This window comes from Cydia strobilella, chromosome 9, assembly GCF_947568885.1.
Source record: "Cydia strobilella chromosome 9, ilCydStro3.1, whole genome shotgun sequence".
Taxonomy (NCBI): domain Eukaryota; kingdom Metazoa; phylum Arthropoda; class Insecta; order Lepidoptera; family Tortricidae; genus Cydia; species Cydia strobilella.
In genome coordinates, this window is record NC_086049.1 from 5,763,018 (window position 1) to 5,788,290 (window position 25,273).

General features: G+C 38.1%; 4 protein-coding genes across 4 annotated transcripts; 2 read left to right on the forward strand and 2 right to left on the reverse strand.

Moving 5' to 3' along the window:
* LOC134744131 (enoyl-CoA hydratase, mitochondrial) lies at positions 1-6,548 on the reverse strand. The gene is made up of 6 exons (XM_063677828.1): positions 6,313-6,548; positions 4,281-4,457; positions 2,626-2,774; positions 1,166-1,370; positions 530-717; positions 1-195 (listed from the first exon to the last, which is right to left on the reverse strand). The coding sequence occupies exons 1-6, from the start codon at positions 6,419-6,421 to the stop codon at positions 130-132; spliced, it is 894 nt and encodes a 297-aa protein (XP_063533898.1). The 5' UTR covers positions 6,422-6,548; the 3' UTR covers positions 1-129.
* A 402-nt stretch (positions 6,549-6,950) lies between these two features.
* On the forward strand, positions 6,951-9,883 carry LOC134743877 (nucleoside-triphosphatase THEP1). The gene is made up of 4 exons (XM_063677507.1): positions 6,951-7,091; positions 7,165-7,421; positions 9,276-9,467; positions 9,693-9,883. The coding sequence occupies exons 1-4, from the start codon at positions 7,049-7,051 to the stop codon at positions 9,765-9,767; spliced, it is 567 nt and encodes a 188-aa protein (XP_063533577.1). The 5' UTR covers positions 6,951-7,048; the 3' UTR covers positions 9,768-9,883.
* A 1,656-nt stretch (positions 9,884-11,539) lies between these two features.
* Positions 11,540-14,438, reverse strand: LOC134744132 (uncharacterized). The gene is made up of 4 exons (XM_063677829.1): positions 14,360-14,438; positions 13,429-13,592; positions 13,243-13,343; positions 11,540-12,929 (listed from the first exon to the last, which is right to left on the reverse strand). The coding sequence occupies exons 1-4, from the start codon at positions 14,363-14,365 to the stop codon at positions 12,688-12,690; spliced, it is 513 nt and encodes a 170-aa protein (XP_063533899.1). The 5' UTR covers positions 14,366-14,438; the 3' UTR covers positions 11,540-12,687.
* A 6,139-nt stretch (positions 14,439-20,577) lies between these two features.
* On the forward strand, positions 20,578-23,356 carry LOC134743878 (uncharacterized). Its single transcript, XM_063677508.1, has 4 exons — positions 20,578-20,781; positions 21,107-21,225; positions 21,467-21,621; positions 23,166-23,356. Exons 1-4 carry the CDS (start codon positions 20,643-20,645, stop codon positions 23,335-23,337), a joined length of 585 nt encoding a protein of 194 aa, XP_063533578.1. The 5' UTR covers positions 20,578-20,642; the 3' UTR covers positions 23,338-23,356.
* The last annotated feature ends 1,917 nt before the right edge of the window (positions 23,357-25,273 follow it).

Consider the following 25,273-nt stretch of genomic DNA (forward strand, 5'->3'; position numbering starts at 1 on the left):
TTAAAAATAAAATAGTATATTTAGTAAACTGTAATAAAACAATATAGACTGGATTTTAAACAAGATAATTGCACTTTTTCTTATGAGCTACATGATTTTCAGATTTTTCAGTATAAACAAAGTATAAAATTAGTTGTTCTTAAAGTTGGGTGGCCTCTTCTCAACGAAAGCAGTCATTCCCTCTTTGCGGTCCTCCTGAAATAGAAAAAGCGAATGAGTATATACTCCAAAAGTAAGCAATAAGAAAAAAATAGGTTTAGGGATGATTTGTCGATAATAATCATTGTGCATACTTAGTTAACGGATTCGCCGTAGCTGTTAAATCTAAAAACATTTAGATAGACTGATTTTTCGATGATAGGCGAGTGTGTCTACTAGTCTCTTCTAGAAACATCTAGAACTCGCCGTAGCGAAGGTGCCGTAGAACACTTGCTTCTCGAATTCGAGCCCGCTCCTGACGGTGGTCTCGTAGGCCTGGTTGACGGCCTTCTTGGCGAGTAGGTCGCTTCTAGAAACATCTAGAACTCACCGTAGCGAAGGTGCCGTAGAACACTTGCTTCTCAAATTCGAGCCCGCTCCTGAGGGTAGTCTCGTAGGCCTGGTTGACGGCCTTCTTGGCCATCTTGACGACGAGGGGGGAGTGGGTGCCGATGCGCTCGGCGAGCTTAATCGTTTCCTCTAGAAGCTTCTCGACGGGGAACACGCGGCTCACCAGTCCTGAGAGATGCAGGCTTTTAAAATCGGCATTTCACTTTATGGTATTAAATAAATTGTTTTTAAGGTAGATGGGCGTCAAAGGAGGGGTGTAACAAGGTGCACTTATTGTCCGATTTTTTTTTGCATTGATAAAAGGACACAAGAAAGGGCACATTTAATACGTGAGAAATACGAAATATAAACCAGCCACAGCACAACCTGACATGCGACATTAGGCGCCTACATAACAAAGGAACAGTCACTTCGTCGTTGATGCCGAGCGATCACCATTTCAACGCGTCGCCGATTCTGAACTATTGTGTCTCGAGCTCCGTCTATGCCTGTGATCTTGTAGGTTCTGACTACTAGTACTAAGACGCGCGGAGCAGTTAACACTTCTCTATGCCCCAGATAATGGCGCGGGTAAGCTCTTATTCCCCAGCTAACCTTCCATTCCATTCCAACGTACCCATCTTCTCGGCCTCTAAGGCATCGATGAAGTTGCCGGTGAGCACGATCTCCATGGCCTTGGACTTGCCGACGTAGCGCGGCAGGCGCTGCGTGCCGCCCGCGCCGGGGATGGTGCCGATGTTGATCTCGGGCTGACCGAACTTGGCCTTCTCGCCGGCGTAGATGATGTCGCACAGCATGGCGAGCTCGCAGCCGCCGCCGAGCTGGAAGGGGGAATGAGTCGGTCACATATTTGTTTCTCCTAACTGCCCGATCCGATTCGCGAGCCTAGCAAATTCAGGACGCAAAAGCGCCAAATGCAATACATTCCGGCTCGCGAAAAGGTAACGGAGATCTGTGGCCCTTAGGGGTCAAAATCAAAAAGTTTGGAAACGCCTAACTTAACCTTATGATAAACATGAACTTGGAATATTACTGAGATTTTAATTATTTCATACTTTTTAGGGTTCCGTACCCAAAGGGTAAAAACGGGACCCTATTACTAAGACTCCGCTGTCCGTCTGACTGTCACCAGGCTGAGTCTCGTGAACCGTGATAGCTAGACAGTTGAAATTTTCACAGATGATGTATTTCTGTTGCCGCTATAACAACACATACTAAAAACAGAATAATATATTTAAATGGGGCTCCCATACAACAACCGTGATTTTTTTGCTGTTTATTTCCGTAATGGTACGGAACCTATCGTGCGCGAGTCCGACTCGCACTTGGCCGGTTTTTAATCTGTTATTAGCTCGAATTCACATTCAATTGTCAACATCTTTTGAAGGCTTGCTATTTTTACAATCAACTCGGACACTCCCCCCAATCGTTGCTTTTGCAAAGGGTGCTTTCAGATTATTTTGAAAAAGAGCTACAGCGAAGTAAGCGAGAAGCGTTTGTTGTATCGTGACAAATTAATATAATGGTTGTAGCAAGGGCACAGCAAAATACACCTAATGCCGCGGTAATAAGGTTTGAAACTACACACAGCCTCCACTTCTCCTTGCGCTCAGCCGATGCTTAGCCGGATTTCGTGTTGTCGGAGAACGTTGTTCTGCATCTAGATATTATTAGCAAGTGCACAGGAAAATACACCTAATACCGCAGTAATAAGGTTTAAATACTGACAGCGAAGCCATTGAGGGCCGCGATGAGGGGATTGCCGCAGTTGGACACGTACTCCCACTCGCGCAGGAAGCCGGCCTTCGTGTTGTCGGAGAACGTTGTTCTGCATCTAGATATTATTAGCAAGTGCACAGGAAAATACACCTAATACCGCAGTAATAAGGTTTAAATACTGACAGAGAAGCCATTGAGGGCCGCGATGAGGGGATTGCCGCAGTTGGACACGTCCTCCCACTCGCGCAGGAAGCCGGCCTTCGTGTTGTCGGAGAACGTTGTTCTGCATCTAGATATTATTAGCAAGTGCACGGGAAAATACACCTAATACCGCAGTAATAAGGTTTAAATACTCACAGCGAAGCCATTAACGGCAGCGATGATGGGTTTGCCGCAGTTGGACACGTCCTCCCACTCGCGCAGGAAGCCACCCTTAGTGTTATCGGAGAAGGTGTTGTTTTGCATCTCCTTGATGTCGGCTCCGGCGGCGAACGCCTTCTCGTTACCTGGAGATAGAAAAAAAAGTCTGTTGAAACGTTATGGCGTCAGTAGCCTTACCACGACTGCCTTAGCAGTGTCAAAGTGACATATTAGCTAACGTCTGCGTATAGTCTGCGTAACTTACTTTCTATACATCTCGCTCGCACTAATATGCGAGTTCGTGCGAGATGCATAGACAGTAAGTTAGGCACACGCTAGCGAATAAGTCAGTGTCAAGCTGGTGGTAGCCATACTGATGACAACCAAAACTCAGTAATTACTACCACAAATTTAGAGCCATACTGAACCGTAGTAACGAAACAAGGTTGATTTTTGCTTAATAGGGATGTTGTCAATTTTTTAGAACTGTTTTCATTTTTTACACGTAATTATTGCATAAAAAATCGACTTTATAATTAGTTGTGTTTAAATTAACTACGTACTTACACAGATACAATATAAAATGTTAATTTTATATTGTATCCTTCTTGTTTAAATTAAATTAAATTTTGCGCAAAAACGCTCCAAGCTGTCACGTGATCTGGATGACGTAACGATGTGATAAACAAACTGCTGTCAGTGACAGAGTGTTTCTCATACCGTGACGTCACGCGCTCCGATTTGCGTTTGCAGTCATGTGATGCTGGGCATTATTTTAAATACACTACACAAATAAATTTTAAATATTAAATATACTACACTTACAAAATATGATTTTCAGCCTTCTAATATTCCCTGCTATGGTAAAAACATAACATTTTATATATTCATGTCAAAATCCATATTATTATTATGCAATAGATGAGTTTTGTTTGTTACCTGACGATATGCTATCTTAGGCGCCCGTAATATATCATTAGCAAGGTTTATCAGTGGTCAGTTAATCGTAGTTGATAATTTTTCCGTTTTTTATTTATTATTATTATATTATATTATATTGTTTAATACACTAGCAGCTGAAGGCTGATGCGTGTATATCACTGCACTTGTTTTTTTTTTACTATTAGGTCTATTAGTGTTCATTTTGTTAGTTGTTTTAAGTGTTTGTCAAGTCTGTTTTTAAAGGTGTTCACTGAAGGAGCACATATCACTGCTTCTGGTAATTTATTCCACTCGCGTACGACGCGGTTTGATAGAAAGTGCTTCCTTGTTTTTGCAATTTGCTATCAGTTGTTTATAAAAGTGGGGTATCTATAGTATTTTGGTGCCGATAAACTATAAACTAATACGTAAGAGTAGGTAGGTACACTAGATACTGCTGTCTATTGTTATAGTGTGTGTATCAGTGTGGTATATGCACATTCTCGTGGGTTCACTAGATCCTGTCGTAATTAGTTATTCAAATCAAAAGACCCCTGCGAGAAGGAATCGCACGCGCGATAATTCTTGAGAGATTTGTTGAAACAAGCAAGATTGAAATTGCTCGAAGCTAGGAGTTTCGCACCCCTGCCTGTATAGGAAAACATCCGGAGATATTCGCTTTTCCTGGGTCAAATACGAAAGAGTAGGTATGTATATGTATAAATGTGTACCAGTGAGAACGATGGCCGCAATGGAGTCGTCAGCGTCGAAGGCGCGCACAGCCTGCCCAAGTTCTTGGAAAAGCGGCTTGCACAACGCGTTTAGGGCCTTGGGCCGGTGTAGCTGGATGAGTCCTACATTCTTCTTGGCGCCCACCACTTCGGTCTTGATGTTTTCGTATGCTGGAGCTGTGAAGCAAGGGGTCATCTATTAATTACGTCACACGTTGAGGGGGAGGGAGGGGGTCTAGAAAATGTGAAATATTATGACAAGGGGGAGGGGGAGTCATAAACTTTGTGACGATAACATTTTCGGTTACGAAAATTGTTTTGATGTTTTTTTTGTATTCGCTGCACAGACAAAAAACTACTTTTTGCAATGATGTATCGTTTATTTTCGTGAAATTTTAACTCTAATCGATTTCAGGGTATAAAATTTCTAATATTGCTACTATTCCAAATATTTTTTAATAAAATAGAAATACTTCATTTGAATTGCTGTTTCGTTGAAAACAAAAATGCCAAATACTTGTGACGTCAGACCAGGGGGGAGGGGGTTGCAAAATGTGACCAGGTGTGATAAGGAGGGAGGGGTAAAAAAATCATGAAATTGGTGTGATGTAATTTATGGATGACCCCCAATAGGTAAGATAAAAAAGGTTAAATGTTGTTTTGATTTTGAGTCATGGTGATAGTGCGCTCCTGATATATTGAGCGCCAAGAATGGCCACAGACACAAGATGCATACAGTTATAGTTAAAAATAAATATATATTAGGATGGTTATTTTAGCCTTACAATACAGATTGCGTCCTATAAAGAGTTGAACTAGGTAATTTTAGGTAAAATTATCAAAAGTTAAAAAAACCAATTGGCTTACATTACACACCCACATTTGGTTACATAAACCTCAAGGTAAACATCTATAGTGAAATAATAGTTTTGTGGCACCAGCAGATAAGATAAACATTCGTACATTACTTTAAATAATCAAAGTCAAGGTCTTTCATTGTTGCCAAGCCAATATGGACTTTATTTCTTTAAAATAAGCCACATACAATGAAAATTCTTACATGTACATTATTTATATCAATGTATTTTATTATGGACTTTATGACACCATACATATGACTTGCCTAATTTTAATTTCTATAACTGGTCTAAAACCAATTAATCAGTTTTGGACAATTTAAGAATCCGCAGCAAGCTTGGTTCTCCATACAAACATAGTTATGATCTCATTTTAAAACGACTAGCTAGATTGCTCTGAAACTTTGTAATTATGATATGGTACACGGTTACGGTACGGATATGGTATATATATGCCTGTAACTAGTTTACGTAGCTTCGGACGGACTCTTAACAATGTTCAGAAAGATGAATTTAAATTAACCATCAACTCATATTTAGAAATTATTTTTCAGTATATTGATTGTCTTCAATATTTCTTTTTCAAGAACAAAACAAACAGGAATGCATGTGATAGGTCCAAATTCCAATTCAGTTGAGGATATCAATAACAATTTAATTTGATACAAGACTAATATACTGGCCATGTTCCCATTGGTTGCTTGAGTGCAGAGAAGTTGAGTATTTGGGAGAACCAGTGTAATGAGATCTCTAGAGACATACTAAACATGCACAATAAGGTATTACTCGCATACTTGTTCATCTGAACAACTTATATGTTGAAGTGCTTGTAAATATAAAAACAATCTATTGGTATGAGCACAAGAGGAGCTGCAGCTGCTGCAGTATAACAGATGAAATGAACGATAATACTTTTACAAATTAGGACTTTGGTTCATTCTAACTACCACTGCATCCTAGCGGCCCAACAACGGCAACAACCCTGGCCAAGGTGAATTAATGTGTTTAGATAAAAGTAAAAGAACGGCAGATAGCAAGTATGCAACCATGCGCCATATGCCGACTTGCCATGGTAAGACACCCGTAATGATAAAGTTCTCGAATTTCGAATAGTAATTTAATTATTATTCCTTGCAGATAGTAGAGTGTTCCTAATTTAAATTAACATAATTTACCTGCACTGTAAAACTTCACCAAACCGGTATTCGATGCTGCTACAAAGCGGCCCCCGTTGAGAACATTCTTGCCGAGCAAAACGCGTGTCACAGAACCAACGGAAGCCATTTTAATATAATACTATAATCTAGTCTTGCCGGCTTCTATAAATGAAATGAGCCGATAAACGAAGCAATGAAACTTCGTTGAACTTTGGTACAGGGTACAGTGATAAAATGATAAGAAACAAAAAAATAAGGAATGTGTCAAAGTGAGTGAGAAAGGACGAGAGAAAAGAGAAGGAAGTAATATTAACCAAATAAGTTTAGGAAGAGCTTAGGAGTTTGAAGGTTCACTAAAACTGTGTTTGTAAAATATAGTAGGATTATACGATAGCACGCGTTCCATTCTACGAACATAATATTATTGCTTTTGATGATAAAACATTAATTAAATTTATATTCCAATATTTATATCTTTAATTTTCTTACATATTACATATATTATCACAAATATAAACGATTTAATATAAGAGGTAAAAAAAAAGTATGTATACATTCGTGAATATATAAGCAAAAAATATCTTTGATTGATTGGCACTTTATCATCATATTTTTAAAAGTCAAGTTATTAATTATTAAACGAAACGTCGGAGTCGGTACATAATGTAATGTAAACAAAAGACAAAGCAATGTTTTTACATTTATAAAATCAAATAGAATAAAATAAAATATAGGAGAACGCGGTAGAACAAATATGCCAAATAAATTAAAATATTTCATTTTAACCGGCGACCCGGGTTAGATACACTGATAACCTCAATTTTCTCCACAAACTTCAGCCTTAAATTTCTAATTGGATTCTTCTTACAGGAGTTGGAAAAACAACACTTACGAAAAAGCTATGTGAAGCAATTCAAAAGTTGGGTACACAAGCTTCGGGTTTTTACACAGAAGAGGTTAGAAAAGACAGAATTCGTTTGGGATTTGATGTAGTGACATTGGAGGGAGAGCGAGGCCGGCTGGCGAGAGACCAGAGTTTGTTGACAGAGCCAGTGAAGTACAATGTTGGGAAATATGGAGTGCTGGTGCCTGAGTTTGAAAGTATCGCCCTGTATAGTATGAGGAAAGTAAGTAGTATGTTCATTTATATGATTTATGTCTAACAAGATAAGTACATTCCAAAGTCTCAGCCTACAATACAGTTTAACATGTATATCTCGTACCAACATAGTATGATGTATAGTATAAAAATAGCTTCAAGATGGATGAAGCCATTTAAGAGCGGTACTGTCATAGTAAATTTTGTAACCCCAGTAAATTCACTGCCATCTGTCGACACACTTTAAAACTAAAAATGAAGATTTATAAAAATACGATAAAATGTATTTAAATATGGATAAATGATTTGTTTCATTTGCATTAATTATTTTTATGATTTTGACCCATGTTCTTTCACTGATATGCGTTAAAATTGTTAAATAACAAACGAAACCGTCAACGCCATCTATACGACAGTAGGCCAAAGCTAGTAGCGCCCTCTGAACAAGAATAAAATTTTCTTGATTTTCGAGGCACGTTTTTTCCTTAAACTGTATCCATCTATTACGAAGTTATATCTATCTTTGGTGTAAATAAAACTTGTTGTGTTGCGGATTTATTAAATTTATGCCTAATGAATATAGAGTTAGACCACAGAACTAGGATTAAGCTTAAATTTTAGGTCTGTGAGTTAGACCAAGGAAAGTGCAACGATTGATAGCATTCGCAGTGTGTCTTATTTTAAACGTCAAACTTCTATGAAATTATGACGTATAATTAACACTTGCACTGCATATGCTATCAAAATCGTTGCAGACTTTTCTTGGTCTCTCTCTCTCTCTCTCTTTAGCCTTTTTCTACCCTTTGGGTGTAGGCCTCCTTCATTTTGCGCCATTCGTCGCGGTTCTGTGCGACTTGGAGCCACTGTTTCCCCACAGTCTTCTTAATGTCGTCGTCCCAGCGCATCTGGGGTCTACTTTGAGGACGCTCTTCCCCCCATGGTCGCCACTCGAGTAGTCGTTTGCTCCACGAATCGGTCTTCCGTGCTATATGACCAGCCCATTCCCACTTCAAATTGGCTACGCGTTTTATAACATCATTGACTTTGCTCTGTTGTCTCAGCCATTCATTTGTTTTACGGTCTCTCAATGTGATCCCCACCAATTTTCTCTCCAACGCCCGCTATCAAAATCGTTGCAGACTTTTCTTGGTCTAACTCTATATATTTATTTTATTTAAATAGCCGGGTCCACACAGAGCGAGCATACGCGCGAGGCAATTTCCTCGCGCACAAAACGGCCAGTGTAGACGTGCCTCGGCTGAGGCGGCGAGCGCGAGGCATGTCTAAAAATGTCGATACAACACGCGCGCCTCGGCCGAGGCACGTCTACACTGGCCGATTTGTGCGCGAGGAAATTGCCTTGCGCGTATGCTCGCTCTGTGTGGACCCGGCTAATGAAATGACTTGTCACAGTCGTCACTAGCTGGGATAATTCTACTTTTTAGGTACTTATCATAATACAACCTTCAATGTTCTACTCTAAAAATAAAATAATAAAAAGTTTTATAATAAGAAAATTCAATATATTTAAACAGTTAAATTAAACGAACCTTAATTTTTCAGCCATTATTTAGTTTTTTATGCTTACTATTTCACAAAATAAAGGAAGTTGGAAATGGAAAATTTCGTCCTCTATACGGAAACGTGAGGCTAATTACAATTGTTTACAATTTACAATTGTTCCAACGACATATCAATACTTACAGATAGATATACCTGACTCCGGAATGATTGGGGCGCTGCTGTCACAGGCACAAAACTATAATGAAAGCACAATAATGGCATTTTTACGTATAATGTTATTAACACCCTTGTGGTTATTTGTCGGTCTGACCTTCCATTCCATTTTGCAAACAAAACTACAATTTAGTCTATTTTTCAGCTATCCCCGCCATCCCTTCTAGTAATAGACGAGATAGGTAAAATGGAGTTTTTCAGTGCGCCATTCAAATCCAAGGTGAAGGAGGTATTCAGCCCAGGATCGGACTGCTTTGTTTTGGCCACTATACCTAGTAGAAAGGTAGATCCGTTCATTGAGTCTATCAGGAGTAATAAGGATGGGAAAGTTTGGGTGGTAAGTTGCCGTAACAACTGTCGTAGACTATTGTTACTTAGTATAAAAGTGTTTCTTTTCTAATGTCTATTTCTAATTTATATTACCAATAAAGTATGAGTATCAGAAAAAAACACAACGCTAGCGATCAGCTATTTCTGGAGTTAACTGGCATACCCTAGAAAAACAATACCCTCCCTTCTTTGTCAGTAAGGAAACTGCAATGAATGCATTTTATTATTGCAGGTGACAAGGGAAAACCGGAACTACATTCACGATGAAATATTAAAGGCAATTAAGTTATCACTAGAGATTTCATAGTTAAAAGTTATGGAGGCATTGTTTTACGATAATACTTACGATAAAGTGCTTTATGGTGTTAAATAACTAATTAATTTAACTACCTAGGTAGTTTAATATAATATTTTTTGATTGTATGACGTTTCTTTTAATAAAGCTTAACATAAAAGCGCTGGTGGCCTAGCGTTAAGAGCGTGCGACTTTCAATCCGGAGGTTGCGGGTTCAAAGCCCGGCTCGTACCAATGAGTTTTTCGGAATTATGTACGAAATATCATTTAATATTTGCCAGACGCTTTTCGGTGAAAGAAAACATCGTAAGGAAACCCAGACCCAGAGAATAAGGCCTAGTTTACCCTCTTGGTTGGAAGGTCAGATGGCATTGGCAGTCGCTTTCGTAAAAACTAGTGCCTACGCCAATTCTTGGGATTAGTTGCCAAGCGGACCCCAGGCTCCCATGAGCCATTGCAGAAAACTGGGATGGACTGTACCAAAATTAGGGATGCACGTTTAGAGCTAGACACAGTTTTTAAGCTAGGTATGCCCAATTACTATGTTGAGTTCTAGGCTTCAAATTTCTTCACATGACCGGTCCGCCAAATGTAATCTTTGTTAGAAAGAGACATAGATGTATATCACAGGTCTTTATAAAACGGCAATATCATTTTGAATAATTTTATTATAGTCAACAAATTAATATGACAAATCCTAAGAAAATATTATTATGAAACACAATCTTCCTTGGTGGCATTATAAAGCTACAGTGATAATCAGAATGAGTTAAAGTAATACGTGTGCTGGCGTGTTGGGTTGGGCTTGTAGCGCCAAAAATTGCTTAGTCAAACGAGCTATACCCATTATACCTAAGTGCTATCGCATTTGGTGAAAACCTTTTAATGCTTTAAAATAGATTCATATTTGCTTTAAGTAAATCTTATGATAATAGCACCTAATTTTTTTTCAAAAATGCCTTAATAACATCACACATTTTTCGACATGCTGTTCACTTTTTCCTAATTCTGAATATCACTTTATAAAAAAAAAACAACGGAATTGATAACCTATCCTCGTTTTGAGATTTGGAAGTCGGTTAAAAATAAGCAAAAAGTTATTTTACTAATATGCTACAGTGTCTTGAAAGGTACCTACAATCATCATGAAAAATAATTTTGGACCTTGTTTGTTGTCTTGTTTGACTATACAACAACTTCAATGCATGTATTTAAGTCTAAAAAACATCCCTCGCTACGCATCTTCGCTCATCTCTGGTGGAAACGCAGCCTAAAAATATTGACATAAAAGGGTGGGTCTTCAAGTTGCTTTTTTTGACTGAAGAATAGTCGTAACATGCAAATAATACTTATTACAAACAGTTAGTATAATATGTATTAATACCTACCAAACCATTTCGACGTGCGACTAATGACTAATAAAACATCTCATTTTAGTCAGTCTTAAATCAATCTACTAATCAAATTATATGTAAGTATTACTTTCTATGGGACAATATGAGGATCATATGAGTGCCAAGCTGAGAGTCTACATGCTTCATGCTTAACTTGGCATGCTAGTGTAAAATATCTTATTGTGCGTAGCGTAGGTATTATGTGCTGGTAAATTACTATTTAGTTTAGACACATGAAGTTGAAAAAATATTACTTCGTCGCCAAGTAGTTAGTTAGTTAGTTAGTTTTGCTGGGCATTTTCCGCAACTCGACATCCAATGTGCCTATTTTGCGTGAAACGAGGTAAGTCGTCGTCACGTAAAATATTGTTTTAACGTAAGAAACGTCGCCAAGTAAAATATTGTTTTAAAGATACTTTACCTACATAATACTTGTTTACATTTGTGTACCTTTCTATTGATCGCAGTTGAAGCCATATATCCGAAAGTTATCACCAACTTGTGATACAAGTACCTTCCTATTCAATCAACGAGTATTCGTACCGTAAATTGGTTTAACTATCCTATCTATAATATTAATAATAATAAAACTAACAAACGAATAAGCTTTTTGCATACAAGATATGGTAAATATAGTACTATAATTCAGTTAGAATAAATAATATGAAGAGCTAAGCGTAAAACCCTTATTATTTTGGCCTTATAACTCCAACAGGCCTTATACATATAAATTACATGTTTCTCACTTGGATTTTAACCTTTCACATCTCGTTACTCAAAACCTTTCATGCTGTAACCTACATCAAAATTATTTTTAACAAATCACTCCCAGCGCGAGCTACGCGCGTAGCCGATAAGACGGGAAAAACCGTATGTAGCGAAAACCGCCTACGAACAGAAAACCCGCCCGAGGGTCGCTGGCAGTGAATGTGAGCTTCATGCAGAATGAGGCACCATAGTCCACACTTTTAACTGAAAATTCCTGAACCTTACTGCAAAGACATAAGGTCTACCTATGGTAGTTGACCCTTTAAATCACAGGGCGGACACGCTATACATCAAAAATCACTTGCGTTTCTATGTGTGAAAGGCACGTCTGTACACGCGGCATGCGTCATTGTGTATGTTGCTTAAAACCAGTACTGAGCGGTCGGCAATCTGCTGTCGCGTAGCGAGGTAATGCGAATCGGGGCGAGGCGGTGCGTGGCCGGTCTGTATGATAATACTACTAGCTTTTGAAAGCTACTTCGTCTGCGTAGTTAGTAATTTGGGTAGCTAATTTTTTATCCAATCTGCTTTTTATCAATTTCACATACAAACTTCCACCCCCCCTTCCCTTTTCGCCCCCTTAAAGGGAACCATAGTTTCTGGGATAAAAACTACCCTATGTCCTTTCTCGGGACTCAAACTATCTCTATACCAAATTTCAACTAAATCGGTTCAGCGGTTTAAGCGTGAAGAGGTAACAGACAGACAGACACACTTTCGCATTTATAATATTAGTATGGATTACTTATTCTGTGCCCCTAGTGAAAAGATCAACTATCATCCTCAGAATAATCATTGAATTGTCCATCAGACTCATACTCCGGCGTCGGACAGCACATCACAGGCGCAGTGTGGTGGTCTGATGGGCACAGGTTACCATTGTCCATGGCTCTCTTTACGAAGGATATCCAGCATGGCATGCCTTTTGGGCGCTGGTACTGTATGTTGTATGGTTCCCAGTAGGAATCAGAGTCCCAATCTTCAGGAGAGCTTGGTGGTGCATTTCTTGGTTCTGAAAAATATATTTATGTTTTTATGTTTTGAAGCAAATAAACTATTGTACATAGAAATCAACCAAAGCCTAAACATTTTGCTTCTATATCAGAAAAGGACAGACATATGTTTCGGACAATGCATTGTCACAATATTAAATTAAATTCCTTATTTGTGTTGTTTTCAAGCAAAAGGTACCACTTTGTCGCTTGCCACAAGGACACTTGTGTTATTCATATAAAGATACTAGCAAATTACGTCCTTATGGTAAGCGACAATGTGGTACCTTTTACTTGAAAACGTCACATTTACTAATAATAATCTTATTTTACCTCCATCTGAGCTACTTTTTTCATTTAAGCTTTTGATTAGTTCTTCATCATCAGTTGCGTCTGGAGAATGTTCACTCTCAGGCTGTTCCATTTCGAATTTTCTGCAAATAAGTTACAACATTTATACTTAATATGAAAAAATGGTATGTATGTAAAAATAAAAACAATAGAATAAAAGATGCCTACCTCCCGTTCAATCGGTCGGAGTTATAAAGTCTCAATTTCCCTCTCCTTTCTAAATAATCATCATCATCAGGCTCTTCAAAGTAGTTTTGTGCCAAATCAAGCTCTGATATGTTCCTAATGTCTTCAGGATACTCTGATATATTGTTGTCATACAAATCTAAGACCTTCAAGTTAGTGAGGTCCGTTATGTTCTCAGGTATCATGCAAAGTTCATTCACTGCTAAGCACAGGGTGGTTAATTTTTTTAACTTGACTATATTATCAGGTACATACAATATGTTGTTGAAAGACAATATACAGATCTCTAGGTTTTCTAACTCGCAGAATTCAGTTGGTAACCCATTGAGGTTGTTTTGAGACAAATTTATTTCTATTAAATTTTGAAACATGTTTATTTGTGGAGTGATAGTGTATATATGGGTATTAGTTAAGATTAGTCTTTGAATATCACAGCATTTGTTGAGACCTTGGCATGGTAGCTCTTGCAGGTGGTTTGCAGAATAACAGCTCCAATCCGGAGTTCCGAGTACAAGGTCTTTTGCATTCGGGAAAGTGCCAAGGAATCTTAAATACTTACCTAACCTACAATTATATAATGTTACATGTGTGAGCTGAGTGTTGTATTGCAGAAGCTCATCAATATATCCATTTAACAATTCTGCTATATGCGTATTACAACTAATATCTAATCTAGACAGGTTCCTTGGAAATTTTATCCATATCCATAGTGGAGGGCACCTTAAGTCATTGCTGGAGATATTGAGATTTTCTATTTCGTGACAGAAGCTTGGAGTTTCGTTGAAATACTGTATTGCGTTGTGAGAAATATCTAATGCTTGCAATTTTTTATGGTCCATAACAATCTTCGGAACCTCAAGAAGTTTATTGTGTGACAAATTTAAACAGCGCAAACATGGAGGAAAAGCTGTACCATCATCAATTTTTTCAAGGTTTTTCTTGCTGAAGTCGATTTCTGTAATGTTTTGAAAGTCTTCTGATATATGAAAATCAAACTTTGATAATCCATTAAGAATGTCCTTTGTTTCTTCTAGTTCATTCTTGTCCGCAGTCTCTCTAATTTCATCAACATTATTATGTTTACATTTATTTACAATGTTATTATCCATTGTCTTTAAAATTACCAAGATTAATCAAAAGTACTTCATAATATTTAGTTTTCAGACGAAGTAAAGTTTGTTTGGATAATTTCTGAAATATTTTGACTTTGACTTGAGAGGATTTTGAGGTTATATTATTTGTATTTATTTGACATTTTTGTATTAGGCAAAGGAAAGTTGCCATACAGCCAGTCGGTAGAAAATAGAAGGTATTCTTTATTTTCTATTCTCTATTCTTCTATTTTTCTTTTCTATTCTTTCACACTGTCTGCTCCGTAACGCACTGCTCCATATACGTGGAGGAGGACGTAACGCGGCAAAGCCGCAAACGCGAGTATGGAGTCTAGTTCGCTAATCAGCGAAATCGACTCCACACTCGCGTTCGCGGCTTCGCGACGCGTAGACTACGATATTACCGATAAAATGGAGGTGCGGACGGTGCGGACGTGAATACCAATTTGTGACTCTCGTATTCGCGTTTGGGGGCATTTTTATTTTATTTAGAGCGCTCAAATATCACCATAAAAATAAAATTGGTGAAATAATTAAATTGGAGATTGACGCCAATTTCTTTCTGATCAAGCCGGTTGATTTGATCATCCCGTCTGGATTCCACTTCATTAATACTAAAACACCCAACTCGTCAGTAGAAAAGGCGCGAAATTCAAATTTTCTATGGGAAGTCAACTTTTCGCGCCTACATTTTGAATTTCGGGTACGAGGTGTACCATTATTATTATTACTTGTCAGTTGGTCTGACGCGTGCAGGCCCATCGGACCATGGAGACTATATAAAGGAGCCAAATCTCTATGTATGAAAAGTGTCCATCAAAAAACAGTAATTAGGCGGCGCCACCATACATCGAAATACTACCAAAAACAACCTACGTAATTTGGTCGGGTTATTTGTTGGTTCATGTTATACTCATGTCCCAGAGCCTAACTAGCGCCACCGGAGAGATTAGGAACTATTATTTAAAGCTGAAAGCGGTCACTTTTACAACAATTCTGCCATAACAGATTGGCATCCTTTCTATACCATTACCATCCATACATCGGACTACCGGACATGGTAGTAATTGGAATTAAAATCGAACACACCCAAATTGTTTGTTCGACTTGCAACGGTAAATTAAATAAATGTAGGCGCGAAGGGCTGACCTGCTATAGAAAATTTGAATTTCACGCCCTTTTCTGTGCCAGAGAATGCCTTGGCTATATGGAAGGTAGAGGTAAGGAAATGAATCTTCATGTATCGAAAAGTGACCGTAAAAAACAGTAAATAGGCGGCGCCACCATGCACTGAAGTACCTAGACCATACACCTAGTATTTTATATAGATGTGCACCTGTGCGACCGTGAGGGACAGAACATACGCAATGCGACACAATTAAAAACACGTTTTAACATTCCTGACAACATACCAGAAACAACCTACGTATTTTGGTCGGGTTATTCGTTGCCCCTCCCCCATTTCATCTCTACATTATTATACCTCTATGGTTCATGTCATAGAGTCTCCTATATTACAATACTCTTTGGTCTCAGAGCCTACCTAGCGCCACCGGAGAGATTTGGAACTATTATTTACATCTGAAAGCTGGTCACTTTTACAACAATTCTGCCATAAGAGATTGCGATCCTTTCTTTACCATCCATACTTGGCTATGCTAGAGAATACCATAGAGTAACTTATACTAGAGCGGTACTGTCATAGTAAATTTTGTAACCCCAGTAAATTCACTGCCATCTGTCGATACACTTTAAAATTAAAAATGAAGATTTATAAAAATACTATAAAATGTATTTAAATATGGATAAATATTTTTTTATGTGCATTAATTATTTTTATGATTTTGACCCATGTTCTTTCACTGATATGCGTTAAAATTGTTAAATAACAAACGAAACCGTCAACGCCATCTATACGACAGTTGGCCAAAACTAGTAGCGCCCTCTGAACGAGTATCAAATTTTCTTGATTTTCGAGGCACGTTTTTTCCTTAGACTGTATCCATCTATTACGGAGTTATATCTATCTTTAGCTCGCTCCAGACCAACTCCAGACTACGCGGCGCGAAGCTGCGAACGCGAGTGTGGAGTCGATTTCGCTGATTAGCGGACTAGACTCCACACATTCGCGCACGAGTGTGGAGGGCCCTTTTGAGCATACGTACGGCGCACCGCCTTACACACGATCGAACATGCGCCAGACCGCACCAAGGTCCAGTGCGGCCGTCTGTAACATAAATTGTAAACACTATATATATATGTCTATACCTCATATTCAAACCAAATTGTCAGTAAATATGAGCAAAAAAAAACTATACTCATCCAGCTCATCCTTTTCTTTTGGGTGCTAGTACTAGTGTAGACAAAGATAGTATGATTCTCCCTATGTTTGAAATGAGACAGTACTTCGACAAACATACTTATAGCGCATAGTGCTCGGGCCCAACCTCGGGCCCGACATCGGGTCCGATCGCGAGTGTGGATCTAATGGGGTTGGTTGGCAACCTGTCAAAGGGTTGCAGAGATGGGGCTATGATGGGGCCAAAGAGTAAAGTAAGTATAATAGGTAAAGAGAGCCCTCTTGAAGCATTTTGTGGAAACTCATTTCAAAGCACCATTGATTTGCTCCCGAAACTACTATGTATGTGTGCGTGCACATCTACATATGCATCCGTACGTGTACTTTCGTCCTGCATAATATTAGGTCTACTTGGGCGGTTTACAAGTCAATTTTTTGTTTGATTTCTTGTAACTTATAAAATATTTTTGATTAAAAGATATCAAGCAAAAAAAAGACTCGTAAACCGTCCAAGTAGACCTAATTATGAAGAAAAGGTTTTAAAGAGTGGAATTAATTTAACAAAAACATAATAGTAAAGTAAGTATTTTTATTGCTTTCAATTTGGCATACGAAGATAGTACCTAATAAGAGCAGGTGTGAGTACCAAGTTGGTACCAAGTAGGTTGAATCCATCACTTGCAGCTTCTGACCAGGGACCGGCCCGCTATCCCTTATCGGGGTTTTATAAGGGTATTGCATAAGGCTTAACTCACCATACCCTTTGCCAGACGAAACCCTTTGTTTTGCTTTTAAAAACCCTTATATAAAGCTACCACATTTGAGTAATCGGTAGCCCAAATACCCTTACAAAACCCTTATCATCCGCTCACCAACACCTTGCATATTGCTTATAAGGGTTAGCCTTATAAAGGGCTTCCCTTTTAGCATATAAGCGTGCTAATTTAAGTCATCTACCTTGTTCATAAAGCACACATTACTTCGAATCCGAGCGATCGTCGGCGGCGACGGCGGCGTTCTTTGACTAGGCACGTATTTTCTTTCCTTTTCATACACTACCGTAGATATATACTAATCCTGTCTCTTTCACGCAAAGGGAAACCTTTATAAAAAGCGCTTAAAGATAAGGATAACCCTTATTAAGAGCTAGCCTTATTTTTGGTTAGCTTTGCGGTAAGGGTTAGTCAAAGGTAAGGGTATGAATGGGCTTGCAGTTCAAAAGGGAAAGTCTTTCAATGTGTTAGCCGTGTTTAAGTGTCGCCCATTGAAAGGGTTTTATCGCGGAAAGGGTTGTCCGGTCCCTGCTTCTGACTCTACACATATCCATTTTCTTTGCAATAATTGTCACACTAGGAGAATTTGGGGTACCTACGCCACGCCACGCTCTGTAGCTCCGTACACAGTTTGCTCCAGATATTGTTTAAAATATGAGTAATGATGTCATAATTCGGATCAATCTTGTAACTGAAGAATTTCAGGCATAGGTAGTATGTCTTGTTTAAGCAGGTACCTCCATAGATGCGCTCTAGTTCCTTCCACGTGTCTTTAGCGCTGTGGTTTTCAAACTTTATGGTGTCACGGCCCTTTACGACCACTAAAAATTTTTCGCGACCCCCCAAAGCTGAACTTCGCCCCCCCTTGGATAAGTGCCGCGACCCCCCCTGGGGGCCGCGACCCACACTTTGAAAAACACTGCTTTAGCGGAATCAAATCGCATGATTTTTTGCACAATGTCCTCGGTCTTTTTCATAGCTAGTCTTTTCATGGCTTTTGAGCGCCAATTATGGTATATCATTTTTAACTTCGAGAATATCTAAACCTCCCGGCATTGCATTGAGCACTATTAAAATTTTAAGCCTAATTAAGGCTAATTTCCCTATTGTCGTGTTTAGTAGTAGTAGTAGTAGTAATCACTTTATTGTACACAACACAGGTTTACAGAAATAAATTATAGTAATGGAAGTACAAAGGCGAACATCCCTAAAAGGGATCTCTTCCAGCTAACCTTCGAGTAGATGATGAGTGGAAAACTATAGCCAGGCCAGATAGACAAACTTACAGGATGTACAAATTAATATTTAAAAAAGAAATAACACTATAGATTAAAATACATAAAATACATACTAGCATACATACATACAATACTAAATATATATTATAATATATATAAATATCACAAGTGTAAGAAATAGTTATTTGTGCAACTAGAGAGGAAAGTTGGTTTTTCTTGCGAGTGTTTATGTATAAGGACTCAAAAACACGAGATGTAAAATAAGTTTGCTCTCGTGTTGCACACATAATTTTTCACCTCAGTAGTGAGAACATATTAAAGGTTAAAATGGATTTCGAATTACACAGAATAATACAAAAAAAATGTAATAAAACTATGAAGTGGCAGTTCATGGCCTTTACTAAAAGGTTAAAATGTATTTCGAATTAGAAAAAAGACATTTATTCCATAAAGCACATACACAGGACAATACAATGAAAGAAAAAGATGTTAAAAAAAGGGAATATAAAAATAATTGCAAAAACAAAAACAAAAATAAAAATAATAAAATTATTTACACATTAAAAACATACAAAATTACACAGAATAAAAAAAAAATGTAATAAAAGTATGAAGTGGCAACACGAGAGCAAAGTTATATTATAAATAAAGAAAGGTCTTGACAAACTAGGTATATGCAACCTGTATGCAACCTTCTTAATGTTGTATTCATGCCTTAAAATTGTATCAATTTTATAGTGACATCCGGTGGCGTAGTTTCCATAATCGGAAGTCTCCTTTACGCAATTTTTCTGTCTTTCTTCAAATTGCCCCCGTCATCCTCCATCTTTACTTACTATATTCCTAGTGTCCCCCCCCTGGATGGGGCCATCATAGCATGGAGACTATATGTATAAAGGAGCCAAATCTCTATGTATGAAAAGTGTCCATCAAAAAACAGTAATTAGGCGGCGCCACCATACACCGAAATACTTCATAGCTTCATAGCTTTAGGAATTGACAGGGCAAGCTATGCTGGCCCTGTACCTTACGATCTCATTTTATAACGACTGGCTAGATTGCTCTGAAATTTTGTACTTACAATAGGACAAGGTAAATTATGCCTGTAATGTAGCTAGCTTCTAGCTTCAGTTACCATAGTTGAAGAAAGACGGCGAATTTAAATATTTCATACCTACAAAACTTGTTTTGGTGTATTTCGTTTGTTTTATAAGCTGGAGCTATAATATAATAAACTAATTACAGGCATAGCCAATATAGCCATATATATAGTATCGTCCTCTATACATAAATCTAGCCCTTTTATAATTAAATAAATATACCTCATCTAATGTCATTGTATGTGCAGTTTCATTACAATCCAACACGTAGTTTTATAATGAGAACGAAATCCGTTTGTATGTAAAGGGTGGTATTCGGCCGAGCTTGCCGCGGACTCTTAAGTACCTATAAAATGCAGGTAAACTTAAATTCAAGTCAAGGTCTGATTGTATCACGACAAATACTTATATAATCATTCTCAGAATCTATCATAAGATGGTCAAGCGTTCATTGGTAGTTTTACTTTAAACCCATTTTTGACCTGCACTGTGCAAAGTTGCGTAACTTCTTATCAAGTTCCATGTTTTGTAATTCATCTTGATTTTGTAAACTCAATGGCTACTTCCTTACACTACAAAGGAAACCAGCATAAACAGCAATATGTAAACATTTTTCACTTATACCGTAAAATTCTCTTATTACCTAGCAGTAGCTACGAGTGGTCGATTGTAAAATGATTGTCAAAAAACATTTCTTCGCGTTATGCTCGTTCATTTTAGTGGCAATAGTAGATGCCGGTAAAACCTCGGAAGAGGCTAAACCAGATATAGCTAGAGCAGCACCTATAGGAAAAACGAGACGAGCTAAAATGGGTAAGCGCCTAAAATGTTGTTTAATACATTTGCTATGATGTTTCAATCAGGATAAGTATTTTAATAATTTGTCATCGTATCTATCGCTAGCCCTGCATCGTAATATGTAAAACATACAACCGAATTGATAACCTCCTCCTTTTGAGATTTGGAAGTCGGTTAAAAACACGTTAAAAATGAAGCTATTGTGATGGCAGGGCCAGCGTAAAGAAATATGAGTAAACGTATAATTGCCTCAGTCAATTTTACTGACCTAAGTGATAAGGATATCAAAAAATATTGTAATTTCCTCGTAAGTCTCGTAACTCATTTTTTTCACTTTTAGAGGATAAAACTTCCATCGGCACTTTATCCAACGTGATAACTCAAATTCAGAATCTACCTAACATGGATTTGGGTAAAAGATTTAGGTCACCGTGCAAAACAGGAAACCGATGTGGAAAGGTACTAGTATAGATCCTTCGCTGTTAGTAATATAACACAGATTTATTGACTAATAAAAAACGTAGATATAATATACATGTAGTAAAATTCTATAAGCCTTGGAAAGCCACGTCAAGTCTACAGCTTGTGATATGTGTTGGAAGTATTGTCAAGCTTTTGAGCACATTTTAAGGGCATTTGCTGAAACGCGCCTACGCTAGTTGTGGCATACGCCCTAATAGTACCTAACCATTCTTAACAGGTTATAAGAAGACTGATGGTACCGAAGCTGGCGCAGTTGGAAAACACGATCATGGGCATCATGAAGGAGTTGGCCAAGATGCCGCCGGGAGCGCGACTCCCCGATAAGTTCACCAAGACAGAACCTATAAAACTTCTGCTGGACCAGAATTATAAGTAAGACTTGATGTACCCAGTGCCGGCCCGAGTCCTTGATCAGGGTAGAGCGAAATTGGGTTTTGGCGCCCTTCGTTGAAGCTTTTTACCCAAAAGCAAAACGAACCGTATTTTGGGCCCGCGTCACACTCGCGTCTTTTAAAACTTATTTTTTTTTTCTCATTTGCCATTTTGGCGCCCCTCTTGCCATCCGGCGCCTAGAGCGGGCGCTCCACTCGCTCTACCCTACATCCGGCCCTGGATGTACCTATTCTTGACAATCAAAAAATATAGAGACGTTGTTGACGTTGTTATTGTCGATCCTTTTAACATGCTTTAACCTCCGTGTCAAATACAACAGCTGTCACTCACACGCCACGTCACCGAAGTGCCAAAACTGAAATTGAACTTTATGCACATGCACGTAGGTCTATGCTGCTCTGTGATCTGTGACAGATTAACCAATCTTTGGCGTTGGACCTGCAGTGCCGGTATATCCGTCATTGGCGTCCAAAAGGTTAACAAGAACTTTTAAAGGATCGACAACGCACATTAGAGAAATATGCCGCTGTATTCGCTTGTCATCACCGACCTGTTGAGGGCTAACTATTCTAACGATGACAACACTATTTCGTCCACATCGACTGCCCGCCACCGGGGCCTGCGGGGGCACCCTTAACGACCTCTATAAAAAAAAACCTTCTCACTTTGGTCAGCTAACCTGCTTAGCTTAGGTAAGCTAGGTAGCTGGTTTGGTTTGGTATACTGTATCCTCGATTAACTATGTAGGTGAAACAAATGTAACCGACAAAGGCATTAATTTTAATCCTAAAAAACCGGCCAAGTGCGAGTCGGACTCGCGCACTGAGGGTTCCGTACTTTTTAGTATTTGTTGTTATAGCGGCAACAGAATCATCTGTGAAAATTTCAACTGTCTAGCTATCACGGTTCATGAGATACAGCCTGGTGACAGACAGACGGACAGACGGCAGCAGAGTCTTAGTAATAGGGTCCCGTTTTTACCCTTTGGGTACGGAACCCTAAAAAGTACACACCAACTGACCCCAGCGATCCTGGAGAGCGTTAGTCCCTCACACATGATGCCGAATTGCCGTACCATAACACTGACCACTTGATCAGCCGTTGCTGTCCTTCGCGGATATTAAAAATCAAAATCCATTACCCTTACCATCAGGGGCCTATTGCATAATAAAATACAAGCTAATAGGTACATACTATTAGTCATTTTACATACAAAATTTTTCCCTACCGTCATCGTGTCCGTCGGTGTTCGTAAGTCTGTCACCCGCACCCGCAGGAGTCTGATTTTGGGTTACCGGCTTGCATAATTTTCTTACGTATTTTCTAGAAAAAGTTCTTAATAGCCGACATATTTCATTATAAATTTAACTGATGTTGATTTACGGCGGCCTCCGAATTTATATCAAGAACCACATCATGTTAATGTACTTGAGTATTAAAGAATTTAACCTGGACTCTATTTCCTTCCAGCTGTTATATAATAATTCTTATATACCGACTCTAAACCATTTCTTTTTTTACAGGGAGGAAGTATGCACTGATAAACTAGAGACCTGCCTGAAAGAGGACAAGCGACGCAAGCGCATACTGAAGAAATTGTTCTTCAAGAAGTACAACGGGCTAAGACAGGAACTCATTGGTTACGGGGGACGGCGGCTCTGGGGAGGGGACGGCAATTTGTTCTACAGGAAGTAATTAGCAATGGGAAGAGAGACGAATGAGCAATTGAAAGAGCAATAAATGTTTTTGCAGTATACTGAGTTTGTTATCCTTTAAAATTCCCTTTCCCTTACCTAAAGGCAGCTTTTTTAATTATCGTATAAAGGCTTTCTAGATAATTTCTTATTTCTGTTGCGTAGGTATGTACCTAGAAAACTAGTTGATAGTTCTATAAAGAAGAGACGAGTTGAGGCCCTTTCGAATATTCCTGTTACAATATTTGAGCGGAAGAGCGATACTGCGATGACCCTGTGACATTATCACTGTATAAACGACGACGGCACGACGGTTTCCACAGGACTCACTTTCTAGGCTCTATGATTCTAGGTTGGGTTCAGCCAGCAGAGTTTTTGAAAAATCGGTCCGCTTTTTTAGATCATAATACGGTTGGCAAAAATATAAATAGCCATCTTGAGGCCTTTCTCTAGTCTAGTAACTTCATCAATTCGAAACTTGATTAAACAACTTTCGCCAGATAGAAAAAAAGATTAAGAAATTTCGCAGGAAGTCCACAGATCCTCTGTGACTTGGATGTCCTTTATGTTATTAAAAATCTAAAACAGTTTAATAACTGGTAGAGGGTGACGAGGAGAATCGAACAAGTGAAATGGGAAAAGGCTGAGCAAAGAATGAAAATGAAATGAAAAACCGATTAGTCTTAATAAACTTTATTTAAAATTACACATGTTAAACAATAAATAAATAATTATTGTTTACAAATTGAGAAAGGTTAGCACCTCCTATAATATTTATTTATTTATTTAAATATATTTACACGGCATCACAGCATATGCCAATACACCGAATAATTAAACTAGTTACAGGTATACAAATACAAAATATATAAAATGTAAAATTAGAAGTCAATAAAAATAAAGAACATATTAGAAATCAAATGCAACTGCTGGAAAGCCTATCATTCATCATCTCACAAAACCTCGGACACTCCTAGCACACATTCGCCCATCTCCACGCAAACAAGTCGCACTCTGGTGCTAATGTCAGGAGTGCATTGAGACTATCAAGAGACCTCGTTCGGGACCTAAAATGGTCGCGTACTGTGTAGTGTTAGCGGTACGCCAAAAAACGCTGCAAATTGTGTTAAAAGCATGAAAAATCATGTAGGTATGCAAAAAAATCAGTATTGATCTTTAGGCCATTTGAATCAGTTTGACTCGTAAACCAAAAAAAAATGGAGAGGAGTTATGACGTCATCTTTTTTTGTATCGGAAAAAAAAACATTTTTGTTCAGAAACCTACCATGTGTGATATATTTTACAAAAGAATTCCAATTAAAATTGAGGATGAATTGATGAAATAATTTTCAAAATATACCAAGTTTGGGATTCTCCAGGTATTATACCGTTCAAATTTTTTTTTGTAAAATAAGTATACATCAAGTTATACCTAATATCCTAACATAATATATCCAACCCTAAGAAAGCAATTTAGAAAATATTTACATTGTTTTTTTATTTTTTATTATTACAGTGTATCTATCAATCTATCAAATAAATATCTCGGAACAGAATATGAAAAGACATTTTATTCTAATTAAAAAAAAAGTGACTGTAAAGTATGAAAGTAATGATGTGATATGTTATAAAATCGGCTTAGAAAGCCCTTTCATTTGATACCACACACGATAGGTTTCTGAACAAAAATTTTTCCTATACAAAAAAAGACTATACTCCTTTTTTTTTTGGTTCTACAAGTCAAATTAATTCAAATGGCCTAAAGATCAATCGTACCGATTTTCATACTTTTAACATTTTACTGAATTTCGGGGTGTAGAGAGACCGAGGTGAGTTGTGACATTGTTGAGTTTTTTGGAGAGTTGTGAGTTTTTTGGAATCTAAATTAACTGTTAGCGAGCTCGCAACAGTGCGCGTTTGTTAGCTAGTAATTTGAA